We start from the raw sequence: 13,258 nt of genomic DNA, 5'->3' as shown, positions 1-13,258 counted from the left end.
TATTCATAATACCAGAGCTACCTCAACATGATAGCTTTATGCTTCTCCTTGGAGAATCTTCTCTTCATGATGTTAGGGCCAAGGGATTGATCCTGTATACTGTGATGTTCCGAAAATCTTGAGCTTTTTACATCTCTTGGATGATGACAAGTGGCCTCCACTCTAAAGGTGTTCATTGCTGCCATATCTGCAGGTCATGCCATGGTCGTTGATTCCTCTATTGGGTCTCATGTCATTGTTTGTAGTTTCCTGAAAGGTGCAAGGCATCTCAAACCTGTTTTTGCATCTCATTCATGTGTGGGACTTGCCACTTGTGCTTGAATTCTCTCTGTGGGCATTGAGGTCTTGTGTAGATTCCACCGCCCCATTCAGACAGACAGATCTGTTGTTTGTTTACTATAGTGTTGTGTAAAGGCGCTCCTTTGTCTGAGCAGAGGCTGTCAGGCTGGATTGTGGGTGATTATATTAGACTATAATAAGGCCCAGCAACCCATACTCAAGGGTATTACTTTGCTGTTCAACCAGGACTGTTACTTCATCTTCTGGCAGCCTTCCAGGGAGTTTCCTTTCCAAGGTCAATGTTGCTGCCTCCCATGCTGTGAGCTCTTCAGTTCTTTTAGAGAGGCATTAATGAATTCAGGTGGGTTGCATTCCTCATGACCATGTTGGTATGTGTCATCCACTAGTGCTTTGCACCGTCTCTGGTGGTCAGGGGGAATGAAACAAAATTTTGGTTACGTGAGTTGTCACTTGGAATGTGCTTGTCACTGAGCTGCTGTGGCTTATGTCCTTGCAGCTTTGGCTGTGTCACAACATGATTTTTTTGGTATATTTTCTTGAACTATCTGGCTGGCGCTGTGATTATCCACTATTGCTTAGCACCGCTTCTGGCAACCATCTGGAATACACAGAACCACAGTTACATGCCTAACTAGTGTTTTCCATGGTACTGTTGTTTCTGATTTGATTACGTAATTCATAGTGTCTCATGGGAGTGTTATAGATGATTAAAATCCATATAGAGAAAAAGAGTGCAAAAATGTTTCTGGCTGCTGTAGAAGTTGGCAGTCACCGTTGTGCTTTATTGCTATTTGTTACTTACTAGCATCTAGCTATATTTTGCAACCATGTCATCTTGTTGAAATCACATGCATATAATCTCTCATTCCTTTGGCAGGAATACTCTACAGCCGTGGACATGTGGTCGGTGGGCTGTATATTTGGAGAACTCCTAACCCAGAAACCTTTATTCCCTGGCAAATCTGACATCGACCAAATTAACAAAATATTCAAGGTATGAATTAAACGTTATTTTAATATAAACATTTGCCTACCAAGAGGAAGCCTTTCTAAATATTTGTCAGTTTAATGGTTTTGGGGATATTGAATCTGTAATATGTAATGATTGTAGGACTTGGGCTCTCCCAGTGAGAAGATCTGGCCAGGTTACAATGAGCTGCCTGCAATTAAGAAGATTACTTTTACTGAATACCCCTATAACAACCTGCGCAAACGCTTTGGAGCTCTTCTCTCTGACCAGGGCTTTGACCTCATGAACAAGTAAGAGCTCCTCACACACAACATGTAAATATACCATTCCCGTAGGATCTATCTCTGTGCAAAATATAACAAAAAACAAAGTTATTTTGTACAGTCTTCCAACAATGTGTTAAAGTATCATGACATATTTTTCCCCCAATTCTTATTGGTCAATAGCTGCATTCTGTGGTCAAGTATTTTTGCATAATGACCAATTAATGGTATGATTATCCACTGTCCCAGGCAAGTGATGTCTCTTCCTCTCTTTGTAAAAAATTTGATCAATATTTCATGTCCACTTATTTATTTGGCAAGTAGTCATGTAATAGGCAGGAAAACCTAAATGCGGTCTGGCATTATTTTGCGATGATGACCGTCTGACTATGCATTATCCCTTATTTCTGAAGTCATACAATAGCTTTGTGTGAGGAACAACCAAAAGTTAAGTCTTTGTTCACTGAAGATCGTCCCCTCCCCTGTAGCTCTCAAATCTCATTTGTGCATGTGCATCATGTTGAATGTCGTTGTTTTTTTTTTTGTCTTGTATCACACCAGGACGGTCCAACAACCGACTAGTCGTTTAGTTAGGTCGACTAGTCAGAATTTTATAGCATTGGCACATTTAACGGGACACGCAATTCTCAAATAGCTGAGAGACGCAACTTCTCGGAGAGCGATCTCCTGTTGATAGCTTGCTGTGTTTATCAGTGACTAAGAATCAGCATAGTACTTTTATGCAGTGCTGCTTCAGCCATCAAAGCATCACTTCTGGACAAATTCACCGCATTAATCGATACATTTCAAGACATTCACTGTTGGATGACAAATGCTCTGCTGTGAGTAATGTTCCCATTGTTATTCATTACCCAAAGGTTTTGAGGAGAGATTAAAAGGACAGTATTTTTTTTGGGAGTCGTTTGCTGCTTCTGTCTGACACTGCTTTAATAAATTGCTGCAGCATAAAAAGGTTCAACATGCTGATTGATGACATGAACCAGATATCGAGCACTCCCAATAAAATCTTACTGTGATGCACTTTTGAATGCGGAGTGACGATCTCCCTGAGAGTCCAAGTGCTCCGGTAACATTAATTTGGTAATTCTGCGGCCGGGATGAATACAAACACTCTGTATTGGAGTCTTTTACTTCATACATTTCTTTTGAAAGTTTTTTATTTGTTGAAAATCAATTAGTTACCATGTAAGAGGGCTGCGCTTAGTGTCCATATTTCCATGAAACAATGCCCAATTATACATAGGTTCGTGAACACCAACTATTCGCTCAGACAACCCAACCATGCACAAACAGTTTTGCACATCCCTAATTTGAATGTGCACATATTCAGATTAACTACCCCTTTAAGCTCACAGATAGTTCAGAAAGGACCTACCTGAAAGAACAGCTTGTTTGTGCAGTGATGAAATACATCACAGACCACCTGCAAATATCACACTCATATGAGATAGATAGAGGCAGAGGAGAAAATGGGTGGTACAGAGGAATAGAAAGATGAAGATGTACAGTTGAAGTCAGAAGTTTACATACACCTTAGTCAAATACATTTAAACTCAGTTTTTCACAATTTCTGACATTTAATCATGGAAAACATTCCCTGTCTTAGGTCAGTTAGAATCACTACTTTATTTAAGAATGTGAAATGTCAGATTAATTGTAGAGAGAATGATTTATTTCAACGTTTATTTCTTTCATCACATTCCCAGTGGGTCAGAAGTTTACATACACTTTGTTAGTATTTGGTAGCATTGCCTTTAAATTGTTTAACTTGGGTCAAACATTTTGGGTAGCCTTCCACAAGCTTCTCACAATAAGTTGCTGGAATTTTGGCCTATTCCTCCAGACAGAACTGGTGTAACTGAGTCAGGTTTGTTGGCCCCCTTGCTCGTACACACTTTTTCAGTTCTGCCCACAAATGTTCTGTCAGATTGAGGTCAGGGCTTTGTGATGGCCACTCCAATACCTTGACTTTGTTTTCCTTAAGCCATTTTGCCACAACTTTGGAGGTATGCTTGGGGTCATTGTTCATTTGTAAGACACATTTTCGACTGAGCTTTAACTTCCTGGCTGATGTCTTGAGATGATGCTCCAATATATCCACATAATTTTCCTTCCTCGTGATGCCATCTATTTTGTGAAGTGCACCAGTCCCTCCTGCAGCGAAGCACCCGCACAACATGAGGCTGCCTCCTCCATGCTTCACGGTTGGGATGGTGTTCTTTGGCTTCCAAACATAACGATGGTCATTATGGCCAAACAGTTCAATTTTTGTTTCATTAGACCAAAGGACATGTCTCCAAAAAGTAAGATCTTTGTCCCCATGTGCACTTGCAAACTGTAGTCTGGCTTTTTTATGGTGGTTTTGGAGCAGTGGCTTCTTCCTTGCTGAGCAGCCTTTCAGGTTATGTTGATATAGGACTCGTTTTACTGTGGATATAGATACTTGTCTACCTGTTTTCTTCCAACATCTTCACAAGGTCCTTTGCTGTTGTTCTGGGATTGATTTGCACTTTTCGCACCAAACTACATTCATCTCTAGGAGACAGAATGCATCTCCTTCCTGAGCGGTATGATGGCTGTGTGATCCCATGGTGTTTATACTTGCATACTATTGTTTGTACAGATGAACGTGGTACCTTCAGGCATTTGGAAATTGCTCCCAAGGATGAACCAGACTTGTGGAGGTCCACAATAATTTTTCTGAGGTCTTGGCTGATTTCTTTTGTTTTTCCCATGATGTCAAGCAAAGAGGCACTGAGTTTGAAGATAGGCCTTAAAATACATCCACAGGTACACCTCCAATTCAGTACACCTCCTATCAGAAGCTAATTGGCTAATTGCCTAAAGGCTTGACATAATTTTATGGAATTGTAATAGTCAATTAAAAGTGAAACAGTCTGTCCTTAAACAGTTGTTGGAAAAATTACACGTCATGCACAAAGTAGATGTCCTAAACGACTTGCCAAAACTATAGTTTGCTAATATTAAATCTGTGGGTTGGTTAAATTAGTTTTAATGTTATGTCAGACAGATGTCTTTAGCTGCTGCACTGCATTTTGTTGTTCTTCCAGTTTCTCGCATATTCATTATTATAGGCTTTTATAACGTAGTCTGTTACATAAAGTACAAATAATGGCATAAATAAAATAAACTGCCTCATATTTTGTCATTATGGGAAGACTAGCTGGCCAACTCAGTGAGACAATTCTCAAAAAGCAAGTCTCTCTGCTTTTTTTTTTTTATCTTAAAGGTGCAATATGTAACAATTTTCATTTTTTGCCAATGTGTGAACGGCTTGTAACGCAACTTAAAAAAATGAGTCCTTCCCAGACTTCCTAGGTTGCCTATTAAAGCCTGTAGACTGATTTTCATGTGAAGGGAGCGGATCGCTTTTGCCGGGAAAATCCAAAGGATGTGACGTTTATGCGCGCTCCCGAGAGCCTTGCCTCAGTAATAGCTTCTCTTCTGCGTCAAAAGACAGTCTGTAACACTAGGTAACGTCGGCATTCTTATTGGACAGGTAAGATTACATAACTGCAAAGCATGTGAAATATTGTGCCATACGGATTGATCTGTGTAATTTTAGCTAACTTGATCTTGCCTGCACAGTAACTGTCATAATCAATGTTAATCTGTAATTATTAAGCAAGGTAAACTACAATAACACATGAATGCTAGACAATGTTCAAGATAATGCAAAAAGACCCATTCATTAGTGTAACGTAACTTGGTTATACAGAAAACATATACATTCTATTATTATAAAACAATAACGCATCGATATATCAAAATGACAGTTGTGATGGAATCACATCAATACTGAATTGTGTCAACATATTTATAATGTACAGTCTATTTAGGATGATGCTACTGTCATCATCCACCAAATTTAGCTAACAGCTATTGATAAAGCTGACTAGCTAGCTGACGCTGACATAGGCTATTATATAAATGCAGTCAATGTATCATGCAAAGAAAAGTGATTACTTCAAACTACAGTCTCACATATTCAGACCTATATCCACACTTTGTTTTAGCCCTGTTCCAGCACTGGAGAGTCAAATATAATATACAGTCTCAAAGTTTGTAGTAAAACAATCATAACTGTGTAATTTTAATTATGCTCATCTGTCAGCATGATGCCGGTGAATCATGTTCAGTCTCTTTGTACGTTACGTCATTGTTTTGGCCGATGCTCACTCGCTCGCGTCCCTATGGAGTGTGTGCGCGAGGACAAGCAACAGGTAGCTGGCTGCAGTTCACTTAATGGCCACAGGTGTCATTAATAACAAGGGGTTCTGAATCTTACATACTGCACCTTTAAGCACACTCCTCTGTTTCATCCTGGCTGATACGTGTATTTGCAAACCACGGTTAACTTGTTTTTTAACGCCGTAACCATCGCGTTTTTAATACAGCATGTTAAGTTGAAATTAGTTTTGAAGATGTTCTGCATTCTGGTTCATTCAGCTGTTTGATATGAAGAACTCCTCTGGTTTGTGAGTGTTGAGTGCTGTCTCTGCCCTGGACAGAAAGTCACAGTGTGCTTGTTGGAGCTTGTTGCTGTAATGATTCAGACCGCAAGGTACCGCATAAAATTATGACAATCTCAAAATTTAAAATAAGACCCTCTTTCTCACGTGACGAGGTCCCCAGAGAGGTCTTATGTCGCCCTGAAAGGGTTTATTTTTAAAATGCATGACTGGCTGACTGTACATTGCTGCATTTTCTCGGGGTGGAAATCATCAGGGACATGGCTGTACAATATTATATAGATTTTTTTTTGTTTAAAACTGTAGACAGATTTGCTTGTTTCCAGCGTGTTTATCGTTACATGAAAATCCTTGCCATCCGCAAATGAAAGCTGTAGACTTCTATTCTTAACTTGTTCTGAGTTTGCATTTAGGTCCAATAGAAGTTTTTTTTTTTTTTTTTTTTTTTAACCTAATGCCACAGCACATTTTATCTTCTTACACACTTGATCTGAGTGCTGCTTAATTGTCAAAAAAAAAAAAAAAAAAAAAAACATGGTTACTAGAGTTTTACTATAGTAACATCATGATAAATTTGTGATACAAGTATTGTTTTTTAAAAAACATGGTTTCCACCCAGAAAAATGTAAAATTATGTGAAAATTAAACATGACTGTAGTAACCATCTTGTGAGGGAAGAACCATGGTTTTAAAACCATTCCACTAAATAACCATGGTGTTAACCATGTTTTTTTTGGCAGAATTATTGATTTTATTACCATAGTTTTGGTTCTCCTGTATTATTACTATGGTTTTACCACAAATATCATGGCAAAAATATGGTTACTATAGCCCAACCATGGTAAATTTTGTGTTTATGGGTTTACTAGAAATACAATAGTTGAACTATAGTTACTGTAGTAAAACAATGGTTCATTTTCATGAGGAATGGCTAAAGCTATTGTGAGGAAACCCCAAATTATTGTGAGGGGATGCAAAATATTTCAGAAAATAAATTCCCTCCCTGTCCTATAAGGGACATAAAATATTGTGATATTTGACCTCAAAATGCTGTCAATACTTAGTATTTTTCCCCCACTTCTACTACTTGCCAAATAAATGGACATTTGATAAATAAATAGAATGAAGAGTCAAGGATTCCTGAGCCCTGTGTAAGACGTTTACAGTCTAACCCACTGCATCAGTTCAGCTGTTTTTGGTGTGACATTGATTTGTCTTATGAATTTGCTCTTCGCTTGTCTCAGATTTCTAACGTACTGTCCTGCCAAGCGGATCAGCGCTGATGATGCTCTCAAACACGAATATTTCCGTGAGACGCAGCTCCCCATCGAGCCCTCCATGTTCCCCACCTGGCCGGCCAAGAGTGAGCAGCAGCGTGTGAAGAGAGGAACCAGCCCGAAACCCCCGGAGGGAGGCCTGGATTTCAGTCAGCTGGTACTAAAACTTTAATGGCTTTTTAAATTAATATTCTTATTTTCTCATGTAATATCCTATTTCACTCTGTCACTCTGTTGACCAAGAGGAATATTTCTAAGTGCCCAGTTCAGCTACAGTAATTCAAAATCACTTTGTCATTTAATTAGTGGTGCTTGCAAAGCAAAGATAAGATGGGTATCTCAGGATCAGAATGTCGTAGAGACTTCCGGGTTGAGTTATTTCACTCAGGATAGCAAGGAGCCATGTTAAGTATCACCTTGGTAACTGCCTAGCAACCAGATGGGGTTACCCTAGCAACCAAGTAACAAATCACATATCTCTGCACCAGAACATCGTAGAGACTTCCTCTTTAGCTTGTTTGACTCAGTCTAGCAAGGAGCATTTTGAGTATCACCCTGGTAACTGCCTAGCGACCAGATGGGGTTACCCTAGCAATCAAGTAACAAATCACATATCTCTGAACCAGAAAATCGTAGAGACTTCCGGGTTGACTTATTTCACTCAGGATAGCAAGTAGCCATGTTAAGCATCACCTTGGTAACTGCCTACCAACCAGATGGGGTTATCCTAGCAATTGGCTCTTTTCAGTCAGATTAGTAATCAGCCAATAAGAATTTCTCTGGTCACTGGCTAGCCACACCCTAGCAACAATTTAGAGCACCCTAGCATCCAGCCCTATTGACTTCCATTAAAAATGGCTGAGAGGGATATCTTTGGATCAGAACATACTACAGACATGGCAGTTGGCTTATTTCACATGGGTGAGCAATCAGTCTTCATGTATCCATTTGAAAAACTACTTAGCCACACCCTAACAACCATTTAGAGCACCCTAGCAACCATCCCCACTGACTTCCATTAAAAATGGCTGAGTGTGATATCTTCTGATCAGAATGTCCTAGACACACGTGGGTGCTCTCATTTGATTCGGGTTAGCAAGCCATGTTCGAACATACCCTGTGTTTGGGGGTAAAATGTACCCCAGGGGGTAAAAAGGTGGACAAAAAACCATACCAAAAAGTCCCATAGGGTACTATGGGAAGAGAATTTTGTTACTACTATGGCAGTCAATGCAAGAAAGTTGCCAGATCAAATCTCCCAATCAGAATGACATAGATACATGGGGGTGGGCTCATTTCAGTCGGGATACCAATCACTCTTTAAATATCACCTTGGAAATGGCATAGCCATGCCCTAACAACCATTTATGGGACCCTAGCAACCACCCCCCATTAACTTCCATTCAAAATGTCTCAGAAGGAAATCTTCAGAACAGAATGTCATAAACACTTGGGGATTGGCTCTTATGAGTCAGGTTAGTAAGCAGCCAATAAGAATCTCTCTGTTCACTGGCTAACCACACCCTGGCAACCATTTAGAGCACCCTAGCAACCAACACTATTGCTTTCACTTAAGAGTGTGATATCTTCAGATCAGAATGTCCTAGAGACATGACAGTTGGCTTGTTTTCATTGGGTGAGTAACCAGTCTACAACCATCATCATGGGAACTACTTAGCCATGCCCTAGCAACCATTTAGAGCACCCTAGCATCCAAACACCATTGACTAAGATGGGTATCTTAGGATCAGAATGCTGTAGGGACTTCCGGGTTGACTTATTTCACTCAGGATAGCAAGTAGCCATGTTAAGTATCACCATGGTAACTGCCTAGCAACCACATGGGCTTACCCTAGCAACCAAGTAACAAATCACATATCTCTGCACCAGAACATCGTAGAGACTTCCGGGTTGAATTATTTCACTCAAGATAGCAAGGAGCCTTGATAAGTATCACCCTGGTAACTGCCTAGCAACCACATGGGCTTACCCTAGCAACCAAGTAACAAATCACATATCTCTGCACCAGAAAATCGTAGAGACTTCAAGGTTTACTTATTTCACTCAGGATAGCAAGGAGCTTTTTGAGTATCACCTTGGGAACTGCCTAGTAACCATGTGGGGTTACCCTAGCAACCAAGTAACAAATCACATATCTCCAAACCAGAACATCCTACTGTCATGGGGGTTGCCTCTTTCAACTTGGGGCAGTTGGTGGGACATTGTGTTACATTTTCTTCAGGAAGTGTACCTATCTATTTTAATGTTGTTATCTTAAATATTCCAAATGATCTACATTAATTTTTTCCCCACATCTTTTCTGTTGTTGTCTTCAGGGTGATGATGATCTTAAGGATACTGGTTTCCATTTGACCACTGCTAACCAGGGCGCCTCTAAAGCTGGTCCAGGATTCAGCTTGAAGTTCTGAGCTCGAGAGGCTGTCCCACTGCCAAGGGCGTTCTTTCATTATGTGACGTGATGGTCAGACTCTGTTTGAGAACTCAGTGAGTTCACTGAACTTCACTGAGCATGAGAGACTTTGGGGAACTGTTTTAACTGGCATTGAGGACCTCCAAGTGCTTCAAATTACTCATGTTCATCTAAAATATGACAGCGTTCTTTTGTTTTCTGTTTGTCTAGTTTTAAAACCAGCAGCAGGAAAGAGACTTTTTCAGACTTCTTTTATTCTGACATGTTCTGTCTCTGTAATTGTAACACGGTATAATGTAATGTCAAAAATGCATTCGTGACATCATAAGTGTATGAAATAAAACCATTTGAAACACCATTGTCTCTGTTGCACAGATCTGTTTACTAATTTTTAAGCTGAATTTTTTCTGTTAAAAGTCTTTTTCCTATCCTAATTAAAATGAGTTGTTCATCCAGACATTAAATTTCTGTCAATATTTACTCATTCTCATTTCATCTCAAACCTTCCTTCATGACTTGCTTTCTTAGGCAAAACACAAAAGGAGATGTTTTAATGTAATTCACGTGCTGTCTTTTCAATCCAATGGCAGTGGATAGTGCCTCACTTTAAAGCTTAAAAAAGCCTTCAAAGTATTGCAAAAGTAGTCTGTGTTTTAGCGTTAAACAACGTGAGCGAATGTAACCAAGCTTCTCTCAGCACTCATGAAAGTTAATGCCTTTAGAAAATGAATGCAGGAATGTGACGCAGGAGGCACAATGATGATACTTTTGGGTCCTTATTTGTATTATAATGTGAGGCACTATCCACTGCTATTGTATCGAAAAGACGGGCTGCAATATTCATGAAAAGCTTTGTGATATCAACGTAACTAACCTTGAGCCACCGCTTTTTCATCTACCCATATGGTTTAGATACTGTAAAAAGATGGTCATCATGACTCTGTAAAGTATCAGCACTGTGAAGCGACATGTTTTATTTATTTGGCAATTTTTTACATCAGTTTACCATCACATTAACAGCAAAAAACATACGCTGATGCGTTTGAAAGCACAGGGGAACAGAAAACGAATACAGGCTTCCGTTATTAATCACAGAATATTTTTGATCTTAATGATCTAGTTTGTAATCGCTTGTTTACAGCTATATATAATATGGCATTTCAGAAGTATGTCATCTATCTGTCATCTGATTCTCAAGATGGCGTCGCGAATGGCCACCTCGGTGTGGAGCTCTCCAATTTTTTTGTTTGTTTTTGTTTGTCCTGTGCTTAGTAATTTTTTACAATCAGTTTTACCAGGGACAAACTGCTGAACATTTGGCAGCACATACCAGACAATCTTATCCCGGTTTTGGAATATTCTGACGGTTTGCTGGACATTTTAGTCGGAGGCACTGCTGTGTTGTTAAAGACGCAAGCGAGGGAAACGAGCTTATGGTCAAGCTCCGTCAGAGCGACTTTTGAACAGTGCTGCCGAGTATTCATCTAGTGAATCTCTGCTCTCTCCCTAACAAAACGGACGAGCTACATCTCACCCGTACAAACAAGGACTTTTCAAACTCTGCTGCCTTGTGTTTCACAGAAACCTGGCTGAGTAAAGCCACTCCGGACAGCGCATTACATCTGCCGGGCTTACAGCTGTTCAGAGCAAATCACATTGCGGAGTTAACGGGGAAAACGAGAGGCGGTGGAACATGCTTTTACATCAATGAAAGTTGGTGTACAGATGTAACAACATTAAAAAGATGTGCTAGGTTGCATGGCACCATGTGAGGTTCGGATGTGTGAACGCCGTTCTCAATGGTTTATGACACAAAAAGTATTCAAACTAGCAAAGTGCGCACGCTACATGAGGCGAGGAGTAAAAGAAGGCTTTCTTGGAAGAACCACAACATTTTCTTGTTCCCAGACTTTGTGAATTTAACGAGAGAAATGCAAGAAACTCTTACATCAATGGAAGGTTGCTTTTGCACTGATGTTCCCTGCCAAATTGAGAATAGAGACTAAGGATGGCTGTAAAATATTCACATGCCCCCAGCAAGCATTGTCCTTCATAAAGTCAATGGAGTAAGTCATCTTGTTGTACTCACGATGCAGCCGAGTGGGCCTGACTCATTAAACATTCACTTGACCATCCAAGGAAACTGGATGCCTTTTTTGTTTCTTTTTGTGCTGGTTCCGCCTAGCGGCTGCAGTTTGTTTTATGGAATAGCACTCCTTCGGGACAGTGTTATGGATGAATCTGCATGTTCTTTGTGCTTATGCCTCCTATTGGTTGGAGTTTGTTTTTTTGGAGTATTTCTTGCAGGTCATTAAGAGTGATTGGGTCATTTGGTGCACTCATGTAGCAGTCGAATGGGCCGGCTCACTGAACATTCGTTTGACTGTCCAAGGAAACTGAAAGGCTTTTATTTTTTTTATTTTTTTGTGCTGGTCCCGCTAGCGGCTGGAGCTTGTTTTGTGGAGGAACACACCTTCAGGACAGTTATGTGAATGAATCTACACATTCTGTGTGTTTATTCCGCCTATTGGCTGGAGTTTGTTTTATAGATTATCTTCTGTTGTGTAATTCTGTCTCACAAAATTTGTATAGAAACACCGGACTTGAGAAATCTGATGGCAAAGTTGTCACGGGGGTTCTCGTAGGCATACATGGACTGTTTGAGTTTAGAGGGATGGAAACCAGTTGGTGCTGTTGTGCGCGGGGTTAATGCGCACATTTTCTTTTTTCTGTTTGTTTGGTTCGGGGGGTAGTTTGGAGTTTGATTGTTGCACTAATGTTGGAATGTGGTCTTTATAATTTTATTTTTGACGCAATCTATTTTTTCTAATATGTCAAAATGTCAGATGTTAATATGAGTGGATTGTCTCTCTCCACGTGGAATGTGAATGGGTTGGGGCATCCCATAAGAAGGAGGAAGGTTATTTCTCTTCTTAAACGTAAGAAATATGATATAGTGTTTCTTCAAGAAATGCATCTTTTCCTGCAGGAAGCTGGAAAATTTGGGAAAATATGGGGTGGACATGCTTTCTTCAGTGCTGGCTCAAGTAAGAGCAGGGGGGTCATTACATTGATAAGTAAACATCTACAATTCAAATGTCTCAAACAGAGTAAAGATAAATAAGGAAGAGTTATTATTGTTTTAGCAGAAATTCAGGGGCAAAGTCTGATTCTGACTAATATTTACACACCTTACGCTGATGAGAACTGACCCGATTGAAATACAGATATAATACTATTTTGTCACGGAAGATGGAGTTTTGGCTATTCATGGCAAGACAGTCATACTTTGAGTCAGGGGACAAAGCAGGGAAGCTTTTGGCTAGATATATAAAGCAGAGAGAGTCTTTTTCTACCAGTGAAATCTGCTGGTGGTGAAATTTTTACCTCGGTTGATATTAATAATGCTTTTAAAGAATTCTATCTTGATCTCTATAGCTCCACGTCTTCGTCTACTGATAAAGATATTAGAAATGTTGTGGAACCATTAGAACTTGCTAAAC

General features: G+C 39.9%; 1 protein-coding gene across 1 annotated transcript in view; it reads left to right on the top strand.

The window, feature by feature from the left end:
- Window positions 1–10,111, top strand: part of LOC127414601 (cyclin-dependent kinase 11B-like) — a 59,106-nt gene extending 48,995 nt beyond the window's left edge. The window contains exons 16-19 of the mRNA XM_051652746.1: window positions 1,178–1,294; window positions 1,412–1,560; window positions 7,292–7,481; window positions 9,661–10,111. Of these exons, the coding sequence (XP_051508706.1) occupies window positions 1,178–1,294; window positions 1,412–1,560; window positions 7,292–7,481; window positions 9,661–9,753 (549 nt within the window). The 3' untranslated portion in view covers window positions 9,754–10,111. The remainder of the gene's footprint in view (window positions 1–1,177; window positions 1,295–1,411; window positions 1,561–7,291; window positions 7,482–9,660) is intronic.
- Window positions 10,112–13,258: the final 3,147 nt, after the last annotated feature.

Source organism: Myxocyprinus asiaticus, chromosome 24, assembly GCF_019703515.2.
Source record: "Myxocyprinus asiaticus isolate MX2 ecotype Aquarium Trade chromosome 24, UBuf_Myxa_2, whole genome shotgun sequence".
In the NCBI taxonomy this organism is placed as follows: Eukaryota; Metazoa; Chordata; class Actinopteri; order Cypriniformes; family Catostomidae; genus Myxocyprinus; species Myxocyprinus asiaticus.
Note: the sequence above shows the minus strand (reverse complement) of the source record. Positions and strands in the feature narration are given on the sequence as shown.